Genomic DNA, 19496 nt, shown 5'->3' with positions numbered 1-19496 from the left:
TTGTAATTATAATTGTAATAAAAAAATTAGTGATGAATTAAACTCCATAAATTCACATTAATGTTAATATGAATTATTAATTATAAATATTAATAATGTTTATACTAAACCATAAATAATGTAAGACTTATTAATGTTAGGTAATTATTTTTTAACCCATCTCTTCATGTTTTCTAAAGTAATGTATTATAAAGTGAGAGTTTATTAGAGAAGGTGAATAGTTTGAGAGATAGAGTTAGAATAATATATCATGAGTAACTCATGCAATTTTATCTTATATTAGAAATTCACAACAAAAGAGTTATTAAATATACCTTTTTAGTACTCATCAATCCTATTTGATTAAACGAGAGAAAATGGTAATAAATTAAGCGAGAGAATGAAGTGTGTATGAAATTAAAAGAAAGTTAAAATGTACGGATGAGATTAAAAAAAGTGGTGGATCATTGTTCAAAAATAAAAATGATGCAAATTAAGAGGGACGTACTAAAATGGAAAATAATGCCAAATTCAATGGGACAGAGGGAGTATGTATTACACACAACAAAACACACATGTAAGTATGTAACAACATCATATGGTACGATTGAACATTTTTCAACTCCTACTACTTTCAATGGTCATTAAGAACATTTGAGTTTACTAATTTTAGTATTTCTTTTTAAAATTTAATTTTAGCATCCAATTATGAGGGAATATTTAATCATAATATTTATTCAAGTATATCACTCTAATAACTTCATTAGCACTTTGAGTTTTATGATGTATTATGATTATATTAGTATAAATTTGCTAATGATTAATTGATTATCCGAGAAGTGGTAAAAGTTTTTTTTTATGATGTATTTGCTAAATTTTTGTCAAAGTTCTTACATGTTATGCTTCTGAACAATTTGTAAAAAACAAAAGTACGAACCGTGCATGGCACAGTCATAGTCCTCTCTCTCTCTCTATATATATATATTTAAAAGGCCCACAATTGATCTAGTCCCGCCTATCCTATTCAAATGTTGCTTTTGGTTTTACACATTTGCGATGCACTATTTCAATCTTAAATCTATCTAATTAAGATTAGTTAAAAATCAAAAAATATTCATATTAACGAATTTAACAAGATCATACTTAATTATTTAACTTATAAACAGAGAATAAAATACAAACTATAAGAGTTATTGGAAATAGTGTCTCAAGACAAATGAGACAATTTATAAGAATATGATGGCTTATTTCATATAGGGATTCTCACTTGCATGCCTCAAAAATACAATATAAAGTGAAATATAATATTGGAATGGCCGAGATAATACTATATTTTATGAAATTTTAAAACCAAAACTCATATCTAGTGTAACCATCTAGTATTAATAACCAAACAATTTGTTAGCTTTTTCTTGATTCAAAATACTATTAACTATAAATAGTAAATTAATTGTTTTTTTTTGTTGTTTTGCTTGTATAATTTAGATTCTAGAGTCATATTTTAACTATAAAATTAAATTGAATAGATTCTTTCTAATGTATATTTTAAATATTAATTTTTTTGAACAAATTCACAATTCAAAATATTTGAATTTTGATTTTGCATGGAAGTTTTTCAAAAGTTGAAAATAATATATCATCAATGAATTATTACTCTACCATTGTAACTTGTCTAGTTTATATATAAAATCAATTTTTTCATTGGTAAAAGTCTTATAGGCTGTATAAAAGAATGAATCTTGAATTTTTTTATGTAATTTAAGTATTATTTTTGCTTTGAAAGCACAAGCATTTAATTATACTTTATTAGTTTTAGCATTTATTCTTTCTTGAAAAGTTAAAATAATTAAAATGTTAATTATTTTTCAATTTCTAAATTAGATTCTCTTGAAAAGTTAAAATAACTAATAGCAAAGAATATTCGTTAATTTTTATATATAATCGTAAAGGCTGCAAATATCATTACACATAAATAATTAATAGTCTCAAAATAAATAACTTCATTTTATGTCAAAAGAAAAAATACATTTATTAATTGAATTTTCTTTTTTTTTTTTGAGTAGATTGAATTTTCTTTTTATCTAATCTGAATTTAGCAAATTTAAAGTTTCAAATGCCATGTAATTGGACAAACTATTAAAAAGCATAATTTACGAGCTTGACCCTACGTCTCTGCCTGGCCAGTGGCCAAAACAAGTTAACTCATCAAACTCATATTCATATAATGATATAATCATATTCATCAAAAAACTAATACTAAACCCTAAAAATTCTGCTAAATTTCCCTATTACGAAGTTAGGGTTTGTAATTTCCTCAATAGGAGTATTTGTTTGCTATCGCATTGATTTCTTTCTTTCCATCAAATTCCAATGGATTTCGACGAGTATGAATACCTGGAGAAAACGGTGGAAGAAACTGAAGGTCAATTGAAGAAGGAGAGCAACGGAGAGAAAAAAGAGAAGGGTTACAGAAAGAGGGATGAAGATTATAGAGAAAGAGAAGAGGTTGAAGATGAACGGAAGAGGAAGAAATCCCGAAGCGAAGACGATAATGGAGGAGAGAGAAAGCGAGAAGACAGGGAAAAGAGAAGAGAGAAAGAGGAGAGACATAGGGATAGGGATAGGGATAGGGATAGGGATGGAGAAAGGGAGAAGGATAGAGAGAGAAGAGATAGAGATAAGGAAAGAGAGAAAGAGAAGGAGAGGAGAGAAAGAGACAAGGAGAAGGAGAGGAGAGATAGGGACGGAGAGAAGGAGAAAGAGAGGGAGAAGGATAAGGAGAGGTCGCGGCGACACGATAGCCAGGAGAGGAGTGTGGAGAAGGAGAGGTCAAGGCGAAGCAGTAGTCGTTCGAGGCGGGAGAGGAGTGTGGAGAAGGAGAGGTCAAGGCGAAGCAGTAGTCGTTCAAGGCGGGAGAGGAGTGTTGAGAAGGAGAGGTCAAGGCGAAGCAGGAGTCGCTCGAGGCGGGAGAGGAGTGCGGAGAAGGAGAGGTCAACGCGAAGCAGAAGTCGTTCGAGGCTGGAGAGGGATAGAGAGTTGGAGTCTAGAGAAAGCAGGTAGTTTTATCATATTTGTTTTGTGATTGAATCATTATTTTAGCTCTATATTTTTTGGGTTAATTGATTTGGGCAGTTGAAATTGAAATTAGACTTGATTTTGTTGTTGATTTAAGTTGATTTTGGTCTTGCTTTGATCCTATTTATGTAGATTGATTATATAAATGTTTTGTCAATGTGTAAATACCTTTTACATAGCTATCTATTTATGCACATATATTGGGTTTGTTTACTCATTTCTCTATACTATTTAGGTTGTCTTAAAGGAAGACTCATAGAAAATATTCTTTAGTTGATTGAATTCCTAGATTTATGTGATTGTTGAGCTTTGGTTAAAGGTTAAAATTGGACTTAAGGAGTCCAGCCCTTTTCAATCTGAAAAAACCAGCTATTGTGCAAAACTATTTCTGTTTTACTTACTTGCGTGGAGCCATCCCTCAATTCAATTTTGAGAGGTTTTTGTTAGCTTTAGCTACATTGGTAGCATTGCTTATAGTTGTTATAGGTAGTATTTTCACGATGTTATATTTAAGAGTTGCATATAATCAATATAGGCACTGCTGGTGTATAGATGGTATCAGTATCACTGTTATAACGCTGCATTATAGTTGCTTATAGTTGTTATAGGTACTATTGGTATATTTGGTTTAACAGTTGATCGCATGCACCCTTGCCAATATATTTTAATAAAGCTGCAGATGCTAAATAAATATCCAAACATAGTTTTTTCCTGGAAAAATAGCTGAATTAAGTGGTTCTTTGCAACTAGTATTTCAAGTTAAATGATGATTTAGTGTCATTTGGCCTATGTTAGAGCTGGATTTTGGCAATCCTCAACACGGTACTCAACTTTTGGCTAAATTCATAGGATGTTGCTTAGTGTAAACTATGAAGAGTTATAATGTTCAAATTTTTCCCCAATCTTAAATTATGAAGAACTAATTTGAAATGACACATTTATCTGTTTGGTTTTAAAGGAAAGATGTTGTGTTTTGGATCTATGATGGATCTGATTCATATTATGTATTTGACGCTGTTTGCTGCTGGATCAAGTTAATTTTTGCATTGAACCTTTGTTCGGACCATCATAATATGCACTGTTTACTGTTGTTTTCTGTACCTCCTACTTGTTTATATATCTTAACAGTTATGCATTTAATGGTTTATAGGAGATCTAAGGCGAAACAAGAACCAATGGAGCCTGAAGCTGATCCAGAGAGGGATCAGAGAACTGTTTTTGCATACCAGGTTGCTGTTCTATTAATTTTCGATTTCTTATGTAGTACTGTTATGTGACATGCTCTTCAATATTTATATCTTTAACAATTTTTTCATTTGTTGTACTGTCTTGTCTACAGATGCCTCTCAAGGCAACAGAAAGAGACGTTTATGAATTTTTTACAAAAGCTGGCAAGGTTGGTGCTGTTTACTCTTTGATTGCATCTGATGTTTGATACTTCTTATCTGCAGCAGTATAGATGCTGTATTATTCCACGCTTTCTGCTTCCTTTTCACACTTTGTAGAGCAGTAGATAACGGATTAGCATGTGACATTTTACTTGTGTGAAGTGTGAACTAGCTACTAGAGAGGCCAATGAGTATATGGTTATTTTCTATGAATCATAAAAAACCATCAAAAAATATTTTCTAAGAGAAATGTTAAGATTTAAGAAACATATCAATAAAAGATGAGTTGAGAGTTTTACAACAACCTCTCATCAAGTATGCGCTGATACAAGAAGTTTCTAGTTTATGAGGTGAACCCATGGAATGAAAATGAGGATGTTCGTTACATAATTATCGCTTTATAACATTTTGAACTTATCGAACCGCAAAACCCATAATTTATCCATGATTTTAAAAAATCATGGAACAACAACCATAATAAATATACTTTTGAGAAAGCTTGAACAAAATGATAATAATGATTTTTTGTCAAGTTAAACAATTCATTTTGCGATATCACCTGAAATGAGTCGTAACACCGCGAGATGCCACGTCTGCGACATCACGATTGTTACTGTAATCACAATGACATCTGTGATTTTTTTATATGGGTGCACATGGCATAATTTTGTGAAATTTCTTGCGCAGGTGAGGGATGTCAGGCTAATCATGGACAGAAATTCAAGGCGTTCAAAAGGGGTTGGGTATGTCTCTATCATTTGTCACTAAAGTTGGGTGCATGCATTGTGATAGTAGTTAGTGGTGTGACGTTTTAAGATGTAACTTAACATTATTCTTAAATGAAATAGCAATGCGATAAAGATTTCCATGATGAGGGATGATGGGAATACCTTGCTCTCATGTTTAATCAATTCATGCAGCATATTGAAGGTAGATGACATGAACCTGAGCCTATTCTTTATTTTCTTCTTCATTAGTCTCTGAGGACTTAGATTCATTGGTCTAATTGTTTTTAAAATTGTATTTATTATGCTTCGTTTCTGATTGGGAGTTGTTTCAATTTAGGTAAGTTTTATTTTGGATACATCATTTTAAAGGTGGGTTCGCAGAAGAAACGTCATTCTAAGATGGTAAAGTCAAGGTTTTTGAGGATTAAGTGGCTAGGTGTCCTTGTAATTTTAGCTGTTACGTTTAGATATTGCGGAATTTACCATCCAAGCCCTGATTATGGCATTGTGCAATTTATCTACCGGCACAATTGAAGTATTATACAGTTTGAATATTTTTTCTTACATGTGTGTTAGATCCGGTAAAGTGCTATGACAAAGAAATAATTCATGTCGATGTACGTTTATGATATACTTGATTAATGATGCTTACATGTTCAATGATGTACTTAAGTGCTATGACAAAGAAATAGTTCATATTGATGTACATTTATGATGTACTTAATTAATTAAGTGCACATGTTCAATGATAAAACTAAAATGGAATATTCACAATGAGAGGAGGTAGAGGGCAGGTTCTAAAACACTGTCTCTGTGGTCAGTCTTGTATTACGAGCTTGTTTGGCAAATGGCTGGAGCAGTTGGCTGAAGCCAAAAGCTACTAGGAGTGAGTTTTTGGTTTTGACTTATAAGCTAGCCATTTAGCTAGCTTAAAATACATTTACAAAATATTTATTTGGTTGTTTGACCAAAAAGCCAAAAGTCCAATGCCAACCAAAAAGCTAATAATAAAGCTAATTGCTAAACACCCCCTACATCTTAAACTTTTTTTAATGAAAAATATTGAAAGAGGGAGATCATGAGAGGATGTTGCATATGTTGAGAAATATTGGAAGCCATGTACTTGTGGACAGGAGACTAAGAGGAAGAAAGTTGGGTTTTGTGCTATCTTTTTTAGATATCATAATACTGTCTGAACTTTTGCTGACCCGTGGACCCATCACTCATGGCATGTCTGATTATGCTGCAGGATGTTTAATTGTAACTTCTGCAATTAATTTTGAGCATCTTGTTATTGTTTGTTTGTTTTGGGATATTATCTAACTCTCTTCTATTTGAGAAATCAGATTCTCCAAATGAAACTCGCTTCAGCTTTCTCTCTTTGGATGTTGTTGACCACAATTTTATCTGAACTTCGTAAGTGTTGCCATGTTTTTCTGCATGTTCTTATTTGGAAATTGACTGCGAGCGCTCGTCATGAGATGCAGGTATATTGAATTCTATGATGTGATGTCTGTCCCTATGGCGATTGCTCTGTCTGGCCAACTGCTCCTTGGGCAGCCTGTGATGGTCAAACCGTCTGAGGCTGAAAAGAACCTTGTCCAATCTACAGCTTCTAGTGGTTCAAGTGTTACTGGACCTTATGGACCTTCTGATAGAAAGTTGTATGTTGGTAACCTGCACTTCAATATGACAGAGCAGCAACTTCGTCAGGTTGGCCACTTGCATTTTTCATGTTCCTCTCTTTCCTGATGCAATCCAACTGTATGGTGGCAATCCTAGCTGGAAATGTTTCTATGTACTATTTCAGCATGAATTATATTATAAATGATGATGGAAGAGTTTAGTACTTTAGTCTCCACTGCAGTGTATCATGGATTAAGGGGAAATGTTATGGTTAATTTGAGAGTGGGATATAAGTTGATACATGCTTCCTTAGATACCTTTTCGAAGTGGATGGATAAAGTATCCTGTTCTTTTATTTTTCTAATTGTGAGTATGTGACACTTTTGGCTGTGACGATTCTTTGGACTTGTGAGCTGTGACTATAGGCTCTCTTTGTGCAAGTGTATTAGCTTCTAGGCAGGACTGTGGAGTGCTCTCCCTCCCTCGGTCTTTGAGGTTATTATTGTTAGGGAACTGGAGTCTGAAAGCATCTGATAAGTTGATTAAAGGTAAACAGTAATATGCCGGTTGTAGCTGGACATCATGATGTGATAGTTCTAGTTAGCTGATTTGGGTAGAGGAGTCTAATATTGTTTCTACACTAGAATTTCACAGATTATGTTGGTTGTGGCTATTGGTAAAATTCTAACCAGCCAAGGATCTATTCAACTGTTCTCAGTTTGGGAAGGGGGGAATTTAACATTTTGACTGGAGCACTACAAAGCTCCAAGTGTTGGTGTTTGATGTTGGAAATTTTGTTGGGGCATTTTTGTCTGTCAGTGTTAAAGTTGTGATCTCACTCTTGATCTGCATGATCATTATAATTAGCCTTTTATTTTGGGACACGTTTATGTATCACGGTTTCCTCTGTTTGAAGACAACTCTTTGATATTATTTAGTTATTTTTTACTTGGTCTTTACTGAGCTGTTATGGAGCTTTGGGTGTTGTACACTCCTAGTAATTCATGCTCTTTGTTTCTTGTGGACAGATCTTTGAACCATTTGGTCCTGTGGAATTAGTGCAGCTTCCTCTTGATCTTGAAACTGGACACTGCAAAGGTTTTGGGTTTGTTCAGGTTAGTTAAGTGTTGTCTTTGTTTCTCATTTAGCATTTCTTAGAGGATGGCTTTATTCTTTGGCTGATTTTGTGCTTAATTGGTACCTGGCAGTTTGCTCAAGTTGAACATGCCAAGGCTGCTCAAAGTTTGAATGGGAAATTAGAAATTGCTGGCAGATATATCAAGGTATGTTGTTGCTCTAATTAATTCACATTGATTTAACCTTATAATTAATACTTATCTATATTTTTTGATGTCCTATAATAGATATAGATTGCTCCTAATATCTATTTGAATACTGCAGGTTTCATGTGTCACTGAGCATGTTGGTGGACAAGATGCTGGAACTACTGCTGCGGACTTCGATGATGATGAGGGCGGTGTGGTAATAATTGTTTATTTCTCAATACTGGAATGTGTTATGCCTATGTTATGACGTTGTAGTAATTGCTTAGCAATAGTGACTAGAGCTTGTTATATTTACATAGTTCTGACTAAGTTCTCTCTGACGTTTCAAATTTCACGGGGTGCTCTCCAACAATTCGCGAGGGCATTAGGAATTCAGATTCTGTAATTGGAGTAGTAAGCTTGCCTCTTGTGGCATGACATATATACCTAGACATAGAATGTGTATGAAGGGTTCTTTGTAACAGTCTTGGTACATTTGTAATGCTAAAAGACTTGTGTGGTTTTTTTCTTTTTTTTTTCTTTTTTTTTTACGATAATTTGGAGGAAGTACAGCCAGGGGCGAACAGGATTTTCAATTGGGGGTTCATATAGTCGATATACTAGCAAATTATTTATTATATAAAAACTCGTTAAACAATAAAAAATTTTTAAATCATGTAGGCTGAAATGAACTTGAATCATAGCAAAAATTATATTCAGCAAATAGAGTTGAAGCTTCCCTATAATTATCTCTTTTGAAAAAAATAAGTGTTTTTAACTTGATATATTCGCCTAATAAGTCTAAAAAACACTTACAATAATTAAGATGACAAAAATATAAACATACACTAAAAAAGATGAATGTAAAATTTATTAAAGATAGAGATATAAATTTGTTAGTTTATTAAAAAATTATAGTCTAAATTAGTATTTGATCCTTTAACCTTCGTTAAAATGTGTTATACTAACCATTGAGCTATATTAATTTTTGGCATATTTTTGCACTCTCTAAACTATGTGTCATATATTAGTAAGGGGGCCAAAACTAAAAGTACAAAGGATCACATTTTCGGCAAGGAGGACCGGGCTTCCCCTAGCCCCTATGTAGCTTCGCCCCAGAGTACAACTTGACTGTGCTTAGTAACTACCTCCATATTTGGACAGCTTGTTTTCAATTTCCACTAGTAACTCACTGACAATGCCATTGACGATCAGCTGTTGGGTTTTTGTTAAAGATTCTGAAGTTTTTCGGAATCTGTCAGAATCTTTCTACAGTTTTGAATTGCAAAAAATGATATTAATAAGCTACTTGCTTTATGAATGTCAACCGAAATAAGGGCTACAAAAGAATTTTTAAGAGAATTGCATCTCTTTTCTAAGATTTAGCTGCTTGATTTTTTGTTTGCATGGCCGGAAAAATTGATAATTACGTTTTGTCTTGCAGGCTTTAAATGCTAGGTCCAGATATATGCTAATGCAAAAGTTGGATCGAACTGGTACATCTTCAAGGTCAGCTATAAGTTGGTCTTTTTTCTTTTCTCGTTTCTTTCGGTTTTTCTTGGATTAATTGGCGTGGTATTTTCTGCAGCATTACAGGACCACTTGGGGTCCCTGTGCTAAACAGCACCGCTTCTGTTCAGCAACCTATGACCTTGCCCAACGGACACATTGCTGCTGCTACTCCAACACTTCCTAGCCAACTCCTCCCTTCCCCATCTACTGAAGCTGTAGGCACCCCTAGCGAGTGTCTGTTGTTGAAGAATTTGTTTGATCCAGCCACCGAGGTAAATCTTGGTTGAGCGCTGCCTGTTGGTTCTGTCCTCTTTCTGGTTTTTGCATGATCTCATTTTTGTTTTGCAGACTGATCCAGAGTTTGATTTAGACATTAAGGAAGATGTTGGAGAGGAATGCTCGAAGTTTGGTCGAGTCAGACATATCTATGTTGACAAGTATGTATCAACTTTTTGGTACAAGTATTTGTCTTCATGTCTTCATTGGTCAATTTATTGTATTTGCTGTCCTAAGAAGTTACTTTTGTGATGATTTTTATCGACGCAATGTGATTGCAATCAAGCTCTGAACGGAATCAAACAGTTAAAACTGCTTAGATACCGATGTCTTCTGTAGATCCTGAGTGTTGCACTAATTTTTGTTATGCTAAATTTCTAATGTTATTAGATAGTGGGCCTAGGCATTATAGTAGGTAGTGGTATGCCTTTGAATAAGTTACTTGGGGTCTTGAGGACCAAAGTTGAAAATTGAAACTAGTTATTCAAAAACTTCTGCAACCTGGACATTTTCTATCTATTCATAGGAATGACATGAGAAACTGTTCTATGTTAAAGATTGAATATTGATGGTCGCGCCTCTAATAGTAAATTATATTGTCATCTTATTTTCTTTGCGCTCTTATGGTTTTATTGAGTTATGTGACCTAAAATGTTTATTTTGGCTCGTAGACATAGTGCTGGTCATGTTTACTTGCGTTTTGACAACAAGGAAGCTGCGATGAATGCTCAGCAAGGAATGCATATGAGATGGTTTGCTCGTAGGTTGATATCCGCCATCTTCATGGTAATACATTTTAATTTGATGTTTGATTTCTGCTTTTTGTAGTGTCTTGTCATTTTTGGTGCTTGGTTCTTTAGATGGTGTGTTGCGGAGTTACTCATTTTTATTATTGTCTGACTAGAGTTTATCAACTTGAGATTTTAGTCTCCCTTGTTTTGGCATTGACCTTTATGAATATGGAATTCTTTTCGTGCTTAGAGTTCATCAACTTAAGGTTATTATCAATTTATGATTGTCATGAGTTATGCCAATCTGGACTCGTTGAAAAAGTTGACTAAATTGTGTTTACTTTTATTATAACCATTTTTCTGAAAAATATATATTTACTTATAAGCCAGATGGTTGAGGTCAGTTATTGACCCTTTTAAGTTCCAATCTAGCGCTGTGTATTATCGTTGAGGCAGACATTCCCAATCTTCCAGGCCCCACATTTTAACAGTAGAAATCTTGTGAGCCAATTCATTTGGGTGACTTCCCCTCTTCCGTTTATGTTAAAATACTGGAAAAACGTAATTCTCTCTTCGTAACTGGTTTAAGTGTGTTCTATTCGTTTCAATAGAATGTCTTATTGTTACAAAAGGTCCAAGTTGTATGTTTTGAGTGAACAATCGTTATTTTCATTTTTGTTAGTGGTTTTGTGAAGTTGGGAGTTCGGTTTGTAGTCATCTTTGAGTCGTGAGAAAAAGAAACTAATTTTAAGTAAAATAACCGAAAAATGCTGCTGTTGTTTTATGCTGCTCCGAGCGAATATAATTTGACTCCTTGAGTATATTACAGCAACCTCAAGATTATGAAGCCAAGTTTGGAGCTGGTGCTTGAAGAATCAAAATGTAGCCTTTTATTTCTGCTGGATACAACTATCCAAGTGAAGCTATAATTTTATTTTTTTTTTTGACTCCACCTTTATTACAAGAATAACTGCTATGTTTTGTACTATTTTTCATGTCCCTGAGCATTTGCAAACTGCCATTTCGAGCTCGGTTTGGCATGAGTTGTCTGTGATCACTGTAACCGTAATTTGGCGATTTTTCATCTGAATGTGTACTTATATATAGGTAACATTAGTGTTGGTTGATGTGAATGTATACATATGGTAATTGTTAACATCTATAGCAATTATTCAGGTGGATTTGTCTCTAATTCGAGTATGAAAGAAGCACTAATGACTTCAGCAGTTTACATATAGATTGCTAAAATTATTAGTGGCATAAGGTAAATTTTTGCCACTTATAAATGAATTGCTAATGTTATTAATTGGTGGTTTATTTGGATTTTTAATGTAAATGAATGCAATGAAGATGTTAGAGAATGAAAAAAGTGAAGGAAAATCGTTCAATTTTGGAGTAAAAGTGCCTTATAAATAAAGTACTCTTGCATCCTAATTTTCGATTTCAAATCCCTAGTCGACTTTAAATAATGAATTGTGATTAAATATTATAAAAAAAATGGTTTTTTCACAAATCCAATTTTTCTAAATAATATAAAACGCAAAATTGATTCTAAAAGTTTCATCATTTTCTTCTTTTCTTTTAGAAGTTTTACTTAGCATTATTTCCTTTCAAATGTAATCTAGTTTCCTCTAACCTATAATAAGTGTTTACTAGACTTTGAAAATTAAATTAAATTAAATTAAATTAAATTCAAAACTAGTTTTACATTTTAAGACTCCATTGCTCTTTCTCCTTCGTCATTTCTTCAATTTCTTTACCTATGATCTCTTTCACCAATATCATTTTTGTTTTTTAGCAGATATAATATATAAGCAAGTAACTTTAAAACTTTTTTCTTGATGAATTTTCATATTTTATTGTTTAAACCCAGTATTAGTGGTTAATAATGAACAAATCCATAATATTATGTTTGTGAATAATAAATTTAAAAATATAAATTTAACTCAAATTTAATGTTTGGCAAATAAAAAAATTAAAGTTTGATTTTTAAGTCGAATCCATCATTATTATAAAATAGGTTAAAGATAAGGTTTTGAGAATGATCCCAAACCTTGTCATTCTCAAATTCTTCATTAATAATTTCATAATTGAAATCTACAATTTGAATTGGAATGATTGTTGCCAAACACAACCTAAACTAGTTTATAGTTATCATTTTTGAAGAGGTAGAGCAAGTTTCAAGAAATTCAAGAGCAATCCAATCAGACCGTACAAAGTGACAACATGTATATAATGTTTATTTCAATTAGGATCGTAAGATTCTACCATCATTAAAATCATACCATAATCCAGATAACTCATTTGTTTTTTGATGTAAAATCATTGAATTGTGAATCGAAGTCGTGATTTTAATATTATCTCCCTATAAGCCACAATGAGGTCGTCAATCCGTTGATCCACATCAGCAATCAAGAAGAATCTTGGATGTTAGATCTATATAGTTCCTCATCTACAATAAGAGGTGGGATAGTCCATGATCCAAGAGGATATCCAGATATCTTTCCACCTGAAGCACCATATGTACTTGCTACTTAGATGTAAAATAAGGATTTGAGCCGTTGTTTTTTGATCATAGAAACAACGAAAAAACAATGCTACCTTCTCTGGTGGCTTCTTCACATCGTTTTTGGTAACACGAAAAAAGTTGTGAATTCAATGCTCTTGACAGTTTCTCGTACTTCTCCTCAGCCTCGGTAATACATTTAGCCTGGAACTCATAAATCCACATTTGAAACATATTACATATTAAGCAATTGATATACAGTAATTTAACCTCGAGTCCATGACCCCTAAGAAAAAAGCCCATGCTATTCTACGGTGTTACCAAGTTCCCTAATTTTTTTTATAAGGTACGTAGTTTCTTATTTGAATTTGTAATTCGCTCAAATTATCCAAAACTAGCCCAAAACTATCAGAATATGTTAATTAAATATTTAAGGAGTGACACTATTGCTAAACACCGACCCTCAGTTAGTCGAGACTATTTCTGAGTTCGGTAAATTTTTTCTGACTGCTTATTATAGCAATATGAACGCCATGACTAAACTCAAATCGCATATGGAAACAATTAAAACAACAAGGAGCATGTCATAACTCACTAGCATTGACGGCGCTGTTAAAGCTCCATATATTCTGACAAACATGCGTAATACATTGAAGTTATTCTCCAATACATCCTCCTGGACAAAAAGAAATATTATAAGCATAGGTAACATCAAAAAGATCATGACTTTAGAAGACTTGCATAATTACAGACCTCATAGTCAAACCTGATGCATCATAATCTCCACATCCATCAGCAGATATGACAAGCAAATAGCATGTGAGAAATTGATAAGTAAAAACCAACTGAAAAATACATTTAATTGGAAGACAGGGAAATATAAGAAAAAATGGAAAGTAAATCACTCACAGATCATCTGATATCTCTACTAGAAACTCTGAGACCGACAAGAATTCCATATGCAGATCATTGACCTTCATTGAACTTCAAATAAACCCCATTAGCTTTAGAAGGGGGAAAGTAATCCGTCATGATATACTTTACAAAGAAGAAACTTAAGCAAGCCACTTCAATTAACCAGTCACAGTAATTTGCAGTGCCTCATTCACAAGCTGATTTTTAGCTAGCATGTAAACAGTCAACAACAAATTGACACATGCTCAGACCTTGGTTGGAACTTGGAGCTCAAAATTTCAAACCGAAAAAAAAAGAAAAAAAAAATGTAAATAGAATATATCTCCACAAAATGACCACCTCTGAATACAATGTACTTCCTAAATGGGATAAGCAAAGAGGTGTTTGGAAGATTATTCTTCAGATGAACATCCACAAGTTAAAGATCTTAGAAATTTCACTAATTAAATGAAACCAAAAAATAAAACAAACACAGACATGCAAAAGATAACTGGAAAGAAGCAGACTAGGATATTTAAGAGATGAGGCAGATAGATGAGCTAACAACTTACAAACAAAAGCTTGAAGGCCTTATAAATGTGAGGTTAAAATGAAAAACCTAGCAACAGTACGCACAAGAATCCTAGGTTTATCTCTATACTTCTTCCCGCAACAAAGAAATTCCATAAAGTTAGTTTGACGTCTAGATAGCGAACAAAAGGAATACCTCTTCTCCTCGCAGCTGATACAAAAGAAGATTCAAAACTCGATAATCGAAAGACTTGAGATGAATAGCCCTCAAGACATCTTCTTTTAAAATCTGTATAGAAGTTCAAGAAACAAACCAATGCATAACATCAATAAAACAAATTTTCACACATCTACAATGATTAGGATGCAATCACATCAACAAAGGAGTTGAACTAGTAACCTAGGTTACTTGGACTTTTTGTTTCACCTCAAATATCTGTGTAGAATCCTGACAATCCGATATTGATGTGATACCCTGACACTCCAATCTGGACGAATACTATCAAAATTATTCACAAAATGGAAGTGTCCAACACAAGTACTTAATTTTATGTAACACAACTTCCATTTGAGCCAAATAGGATTATAGACAATGATTTAGATGTCAAACTCCACAACCCACACACTTCAGAGAGAACACCTCTATTTGCCAATTACGCCTCAACAAATTCAGAGCACAATCTTATCTTACATGACATGGTTGCATAGATAAGGTTTAATGAGAAGGACAAAATCAAAAAAGATTAGAAACATTTCATGAGTTCATATGAGTTTGTTCTTCAAAAAATGTTCATCAAGTACCTCAATTTGTTCTGATGCACCACAAAGCTTCCTTTCTAAAGCCCAATACTCCTCTCCACATTTTAGTTCTTCTTTGATCCTGCACACTTAAGCAAATGAAAAACTGTTTAGGATGTTTCATTAACAATAGAAAAATTCCAACATTAAACCTGAAGGAAAACAAAAACAGAAGCCAACCTCTCTGTCAACAATCCCTTACACTGAAGAAGAATCTTAAGTGGCTGAAATGGATCTGATATAAAATTTTTTCCAAATCTTTGTGGAATAGTAGAACAAGCTTCCTGGAGACAGGTAAGGCTTAGCAAAAGTCCTCTAGCTCACTTATCAATGTTCACGAAGAGTTATAAGAAACGACCATATCTCAAGCTTACATAATTGGATCTTCCTTCTTGAACAGTTACTTTGTTAGTGGTTAAAGCAATCATCTTCTCATTCAAAGTGTCCAACTGTATCACAAAAGCAGTCATAAGGAACAATATCCAGACTGGGGAAAATAGGAATTCACAATTTCAAAACAAGCCAAACTACCCTTGTTTACTTTACTTATTACATGATTAATTCATCATCCTAACATTTGGTTGGACAATTTCTATGATGATTGGTGACAAGACAATTAATGAAGCTTCATACCTGGTAGATATAACTTTCAGTGAAAGAAAGCATAGGCAAGTATTTAAAAATGGATTCAGGCCTTTTCACATCCAACCTGTGGAACATAAAGTAAGACCTGCACTGCAAAACAGAACAGGCAAAAAGATATCATGATCATGAGCATACAACAAGGTCCACATGGTTACTCTCATAACTAGATATGTTGAACAACTGCCTGCAGAAAAAAATGGTTTAAGTATGTAAGACATGTGTGGATGGACTCAGCTATATTAGATGGCGTAGACCCAAGAAAGGGATAAATGAGTACAATTGCAAGAGTTGGACACTGTGAAGATTAGTGTGCTTCTTGGATTACAAAAGATAACTATCCAACTGAATCTAAAGATGTACTAAGGACGTGGAAGTAAAATAAAAGTTTAGGGTACTACTTACTAAAATGAAATGAAGAGTCCATATAACATAGTCGTACAACCTAATTTAGTATGGGAAATTGGGAAGTCCCATGTCAAATATCCATAATACGCTTTCCTGCTCCATAATTATACCAAACAATTAACAATAATAACCCTTACCATTTCTATTACATACCGTTAACTAACGCACCGACAAAGCAAAAAGGTAAATCAAACTCCAGATAAATTGACCTAATAACAATCTTGAATAAGATGCTAGGACTCCATTCATCAAAATACAAACTAGATCACAACAAGTTTGTACATAATGATCATATGTCATACTTCATAGAATCATAGGAATAGAAATCACTCACAAAGTCTTCAAGAGTGGAATTCGCACGCTGCATGGCATCCAGTCCAATTAAAGCCATGTCTTCACTTCCATAATTTGTTTCTAATCCAGGAACACCTTCAAGTTCATCAGTATTCTCCTTAGCAGATAATGATTCATTAAAAACACCCATTTCTTTCCCTGCAAAAACAATCCTCCAACAAATTAAAACCATGAACATCCTCCTGTGAAAAAAGAAGCTAAAACCCAAAAAGAGTTTTCACACTAAACAGCATTAGTACAATATTTATCAAAAACATTCTAATTTTACTTACCAGGCAGAACCACCAATGCTTTCTCAATAAAAGACGGAGAAATCTATTCAATAACAAATCAAGAAAGTAAAATGGTTAAGTGACTTAGAAACCCTAAATGTATGAAATTTAGGAAAATTTGTTAACGAAAAATGTGTAAAAGCAGCATAAATTGATTTAATCACCTTAAACAAATGATGGGAAATTAAATTGCATTTGTCTTGAATGCTTAGTTTACCACAGGGTTCCATCTGTGTCACCAAATAATGTATTTAACGAAGAATCATTAAATAGTAATGCAAAAATAGAATGAGAAATTGCATGAAATAAGAGCAGAGATTTATAAATAAAGTGGTACCAGAAAGAGGAGGAAATTGGCAAGGAAACGGTGAGAATCAGAATGAGAAGAGGAAGAGGAAGAGGAAGAAGTGTGAGAAATAAAGTGATGAGATTCCATGAAATTGATCATACTCTGTATTTCTTCAAGTTCCTTCAGTTCCTCCATTTTCTTCTTTCTTTCCAGCTTAATTTGTTCTTGTAGATGTATTTACCCCCGTTTCCCAGATTAAGACCTTACGGATTCCTGCAACATTTAGTAATACTCTATTCGTTTTGTATTGTTGTTCTTATTTGTACTATTTTACTTTAACATACAGACAAATTTGATCAATATTTTTAACACATATTTAAAAGATAAAATATATTTATAATTTAATTAATATTTTTAATACATATTTAGAAGATAAAATATATTTATATAAGATCTTGTTAAATTCTTCTTAATGTACATTTTTTATCATGTGTATTCAAAGATATTACGGTTTAAAATTTGTCAAAAAAACTATGTAAAAAGTAAACGAAAATAATTAAAAAAATGAAAAAGGGAAGGAGTATTTGCTACTCTTGTGTTCCAAATATGGTGGAGTAATTACAGTGATGAGCCAGTTTTTATATTCCAAAAAAAATTCTTATATTCTCATGATATGTACTTTCTCATTTTATTATACTTGATATATTTCATTTTTTACGTAATTTAATGTGTTATTTTTTTCATTTACATTTTGAATTATACGTATCTAAAAATTATAAAAAATTAATATTATGAAAATATGCAATTAGACGATTCAAATAACATCTCACTTTACTATACTTGTACTTACACATTAGCTACAATATATAAAATAAGCTTGAACGATAAATAGTGCTTATAATCAAAATGTAGCAAGTATTTCGGAACGGAGGAAGTATGATTTATCATCTTGATTTATTTAAGTTTTAACTCATATATAAAGTGCGTCTTTTAGTGAGATTATCTTATACAACAATTTGTGCGTACAAATTAAGAGATTACGGAGACATAAAAAGACACTTTGGGATGGGACTTAAATAATACTTTAAAACAAATATCTCATATTATTTCGGGTATAAATTGAAAAAAAAAATCCTAATAAATCGTCGTGATTTGTAAACCACCACAAGAAGACAAAATAATAATAATAAAATAGATAGACAAAAAAAAAAGATAAATTAAAATAATAAAACCCTCACCCTACAAAATTCTACAACATAAAAATAATTTGTTAACTTTATAAATAACCGTTATTTACTAAGTCCTTCTCTAAATTGAACGACCATTTGTAATGTGACTGGTGCATGGTGGCTTTATTTTTAGTTGGAGTTTGTTGTGTAGTTTTTGGGGTTAAACTCTATTATGGATACACCCTCATTAAACCACAAATTAGTGTACTTTTTGTGTAATATAAAAACCTTTTAGCCTAAACACTAAACGCTTAAAAGAGATTTTCAACTCTATACTAATTATTATGCGTTCAAGTGAACAGTTTGAGTTCTTGTAAATTGAAGTGCCTTAGCATCTATTATAATACTCCCTTCTATTCACGTTATGAGTCTCATTTGATTTTTCACGTATTATAAGGAGAGTTAAAAGTGGACCATAAGGGTAGGAAAGAGAGTGGTATTATGAGTTTTTAATGTAAGGGAGAAAAATTAGTATGAGTAATGGAGGGTATAATTGAAAATAGAATAAAGGTACTAAGGGCATAAAAGTCAAAAACCTATACCAAAAATAAAAATGGAACAATTAATGTGACTTGACTATAAAAGGAAATGAGACACATAAGTCGAATAGGAGGGAGTATTTATTTTTATGGTTTTATGATGTATTTGGGTTTAAGATGAGTCTGATAGAAGGAACTTTACATGCCTTGTAACTTCATCCTATTTTGATTACTTTTTATGAGAATTTTGGTCAAAGTAATAGTGAAATCCATATGAGTGAATGATTAAGAGAAGAATGAAAAAGAATTACCAAAAATACTCACTTAAAGAAAAAAAATAGAAAATTTTATCTCGTAATCCTCCAAAAGAAAAGGTCGATTCGATTTTCGGAAACACAACTACTACTAAAAGTCGAATATTATAGTGTATTTGCCCAACTAACTTAACGTTGTAATAACATCTGACTTTTAGTAATAGTTGGACAATATTGACATCGTTTTTGTTGTGGTTAAG

The 19496-nt window shown here is 32.7% G+C and overlaps 2 protein-coding genes across 3 annotated transcripts; one reads left to right on the top strand and one right to left on the bottom strand.

Moving 5' to 3' along the window:
• The first annotated feature begins 2037 nt into the window (after positions 1-2037).
• LOC130820660 (uncharacterized) lies at positions 2038-11803 on the top strand. The gene is made up of 13 exons (XM_057686115.1): positions 2038-3035; positions 4205-4283; positions 4394-4450; positions 5130-5185; positions 6658-6883; positions 7825-7911; positions 8005-8079; positions 8198-8278; positions 9506-9570; positions 9650-9845; positions 9922-10010; positions 10521-10635; positions 11410-11803. The coding sequence occupies exons 1-13, from the start codon at positions 2350-2352 to the stop codon at positions 11449-11451; spliced, it is 1854 nt and encodes a 617-aa protein (XP_057542098.1). The 5' UTR covers positions 2038-2349; the 3' UTR covers positions 11452-11803.
• Positions 11804-12807: 1004 nt separating this feature from the next.
• On the bottom strand, positions 12808-17550 carry LOC130821269 (uncharacterized). Of its 2 annotated transcripts, none has more exons than XM_057686961.1 (14): positions 17436-17550; positions 17150-17215; positions 16986-17028; positions 16694-16851; positions 15943-16044; positions 15684-15758; positions 15490-15593; positions 15313-15391; positions 14708-14800; positions 13996-14060; positions 13840-13852; positions 13682-13762; positions 13182-13290; positions 12808-13089 (listed from the first exon to the last, which is right to left on the bottom strand). In XM_057686961.1, the coding sequence occupies exons 2-14, from the start codon at positions 17213-17215 to the stop codon at positions 12992-12994; spliced, it is 1086 nt and encodes a 361-aa protein (XP_057542944.1). In that variant the 5' UTR covers positions 17436-17550; the 3' UTR covers positions 12808-12991. The 2 variants fall into 2 exon arrangements, with proteins under 2 accessions (XP_057542944.1, XP_057542943.1); XM_057686960.1 differs by having other exon boundaries at positions 17323-17545.
• Positions 17551-19496: the final 1946 nt, after the last annotated feature.

Source organism: Amaranthus tricolor, chromosome 8, assembly GCF_026212465.1.
Source record: "Amaranthus tricolor cultivar Red isolate AtriRed21 chromosome 8, ASM2621246v1, whole genome shotgun sequence".
NCBI classification, from domain to species: domain Eukaryota; kingdom Viridiplantae; phylum Streptophyta; class Magnoliopsida; order Caryophyllales; family Amaranthaceae; genus Amaranthus; species Amaranthus tricolor.
This window is presented reverse-complemented; position numbering and strand designations above follow the sequence as displayed.

What these genes read in the sequence shown, in the direction of transcription:
- LOC130821269 (XM_057686960.1), bottom strand. Translation starts at nt 17,469, where the DNA reads ATGGAGGAACTGAAGGAACTTGAAGAAATACAGAGTATGATCAATTTC. An exon ending in AGCATTGGTGGTTCTGCCTG is followed by an intron (nt 16,852 to 16,985) that starts GTAAGTAAAATT and finishes TTGTTTTTGCAG; the next exon opens with GGAAAGAAATGGGTGTTTTT. An exon ending in AAGGGATTGTTGACAGAGAG is followed by an intron (nt 15,392 to 15,489) that starts GTTGGCTTCTGT and finishes TTAAGTGTGCAG; the next exon opens with GATCAAAGAAGAACTAAAAT.
- LOC130820660 (XM_057686115.1), top strand. Translation starts at nt 2,350, where the DNA reads ATGGATTTCGACGAGTATGAATACCTGGAGAAAACGGTGGAAGAAACT. An exon ending in ATGATGATGAGGGCGGTGTG is followed by an intron (nt 8,279 to 9,505) that starts GTAATAATTGTT and finishes TTTGTCTTGCAG; the next exon opens with GCTTTAAATGCTAGGTCCAG. An exon ending in AGACATATCTATGTTGACAA is followed by an intron (nt 10,011 to 10,520) that starts GTATGTATCAAC and finishes TTTGGCTCGTAG; the next exon opens with ACATAGTGCTGGTCATGTTT.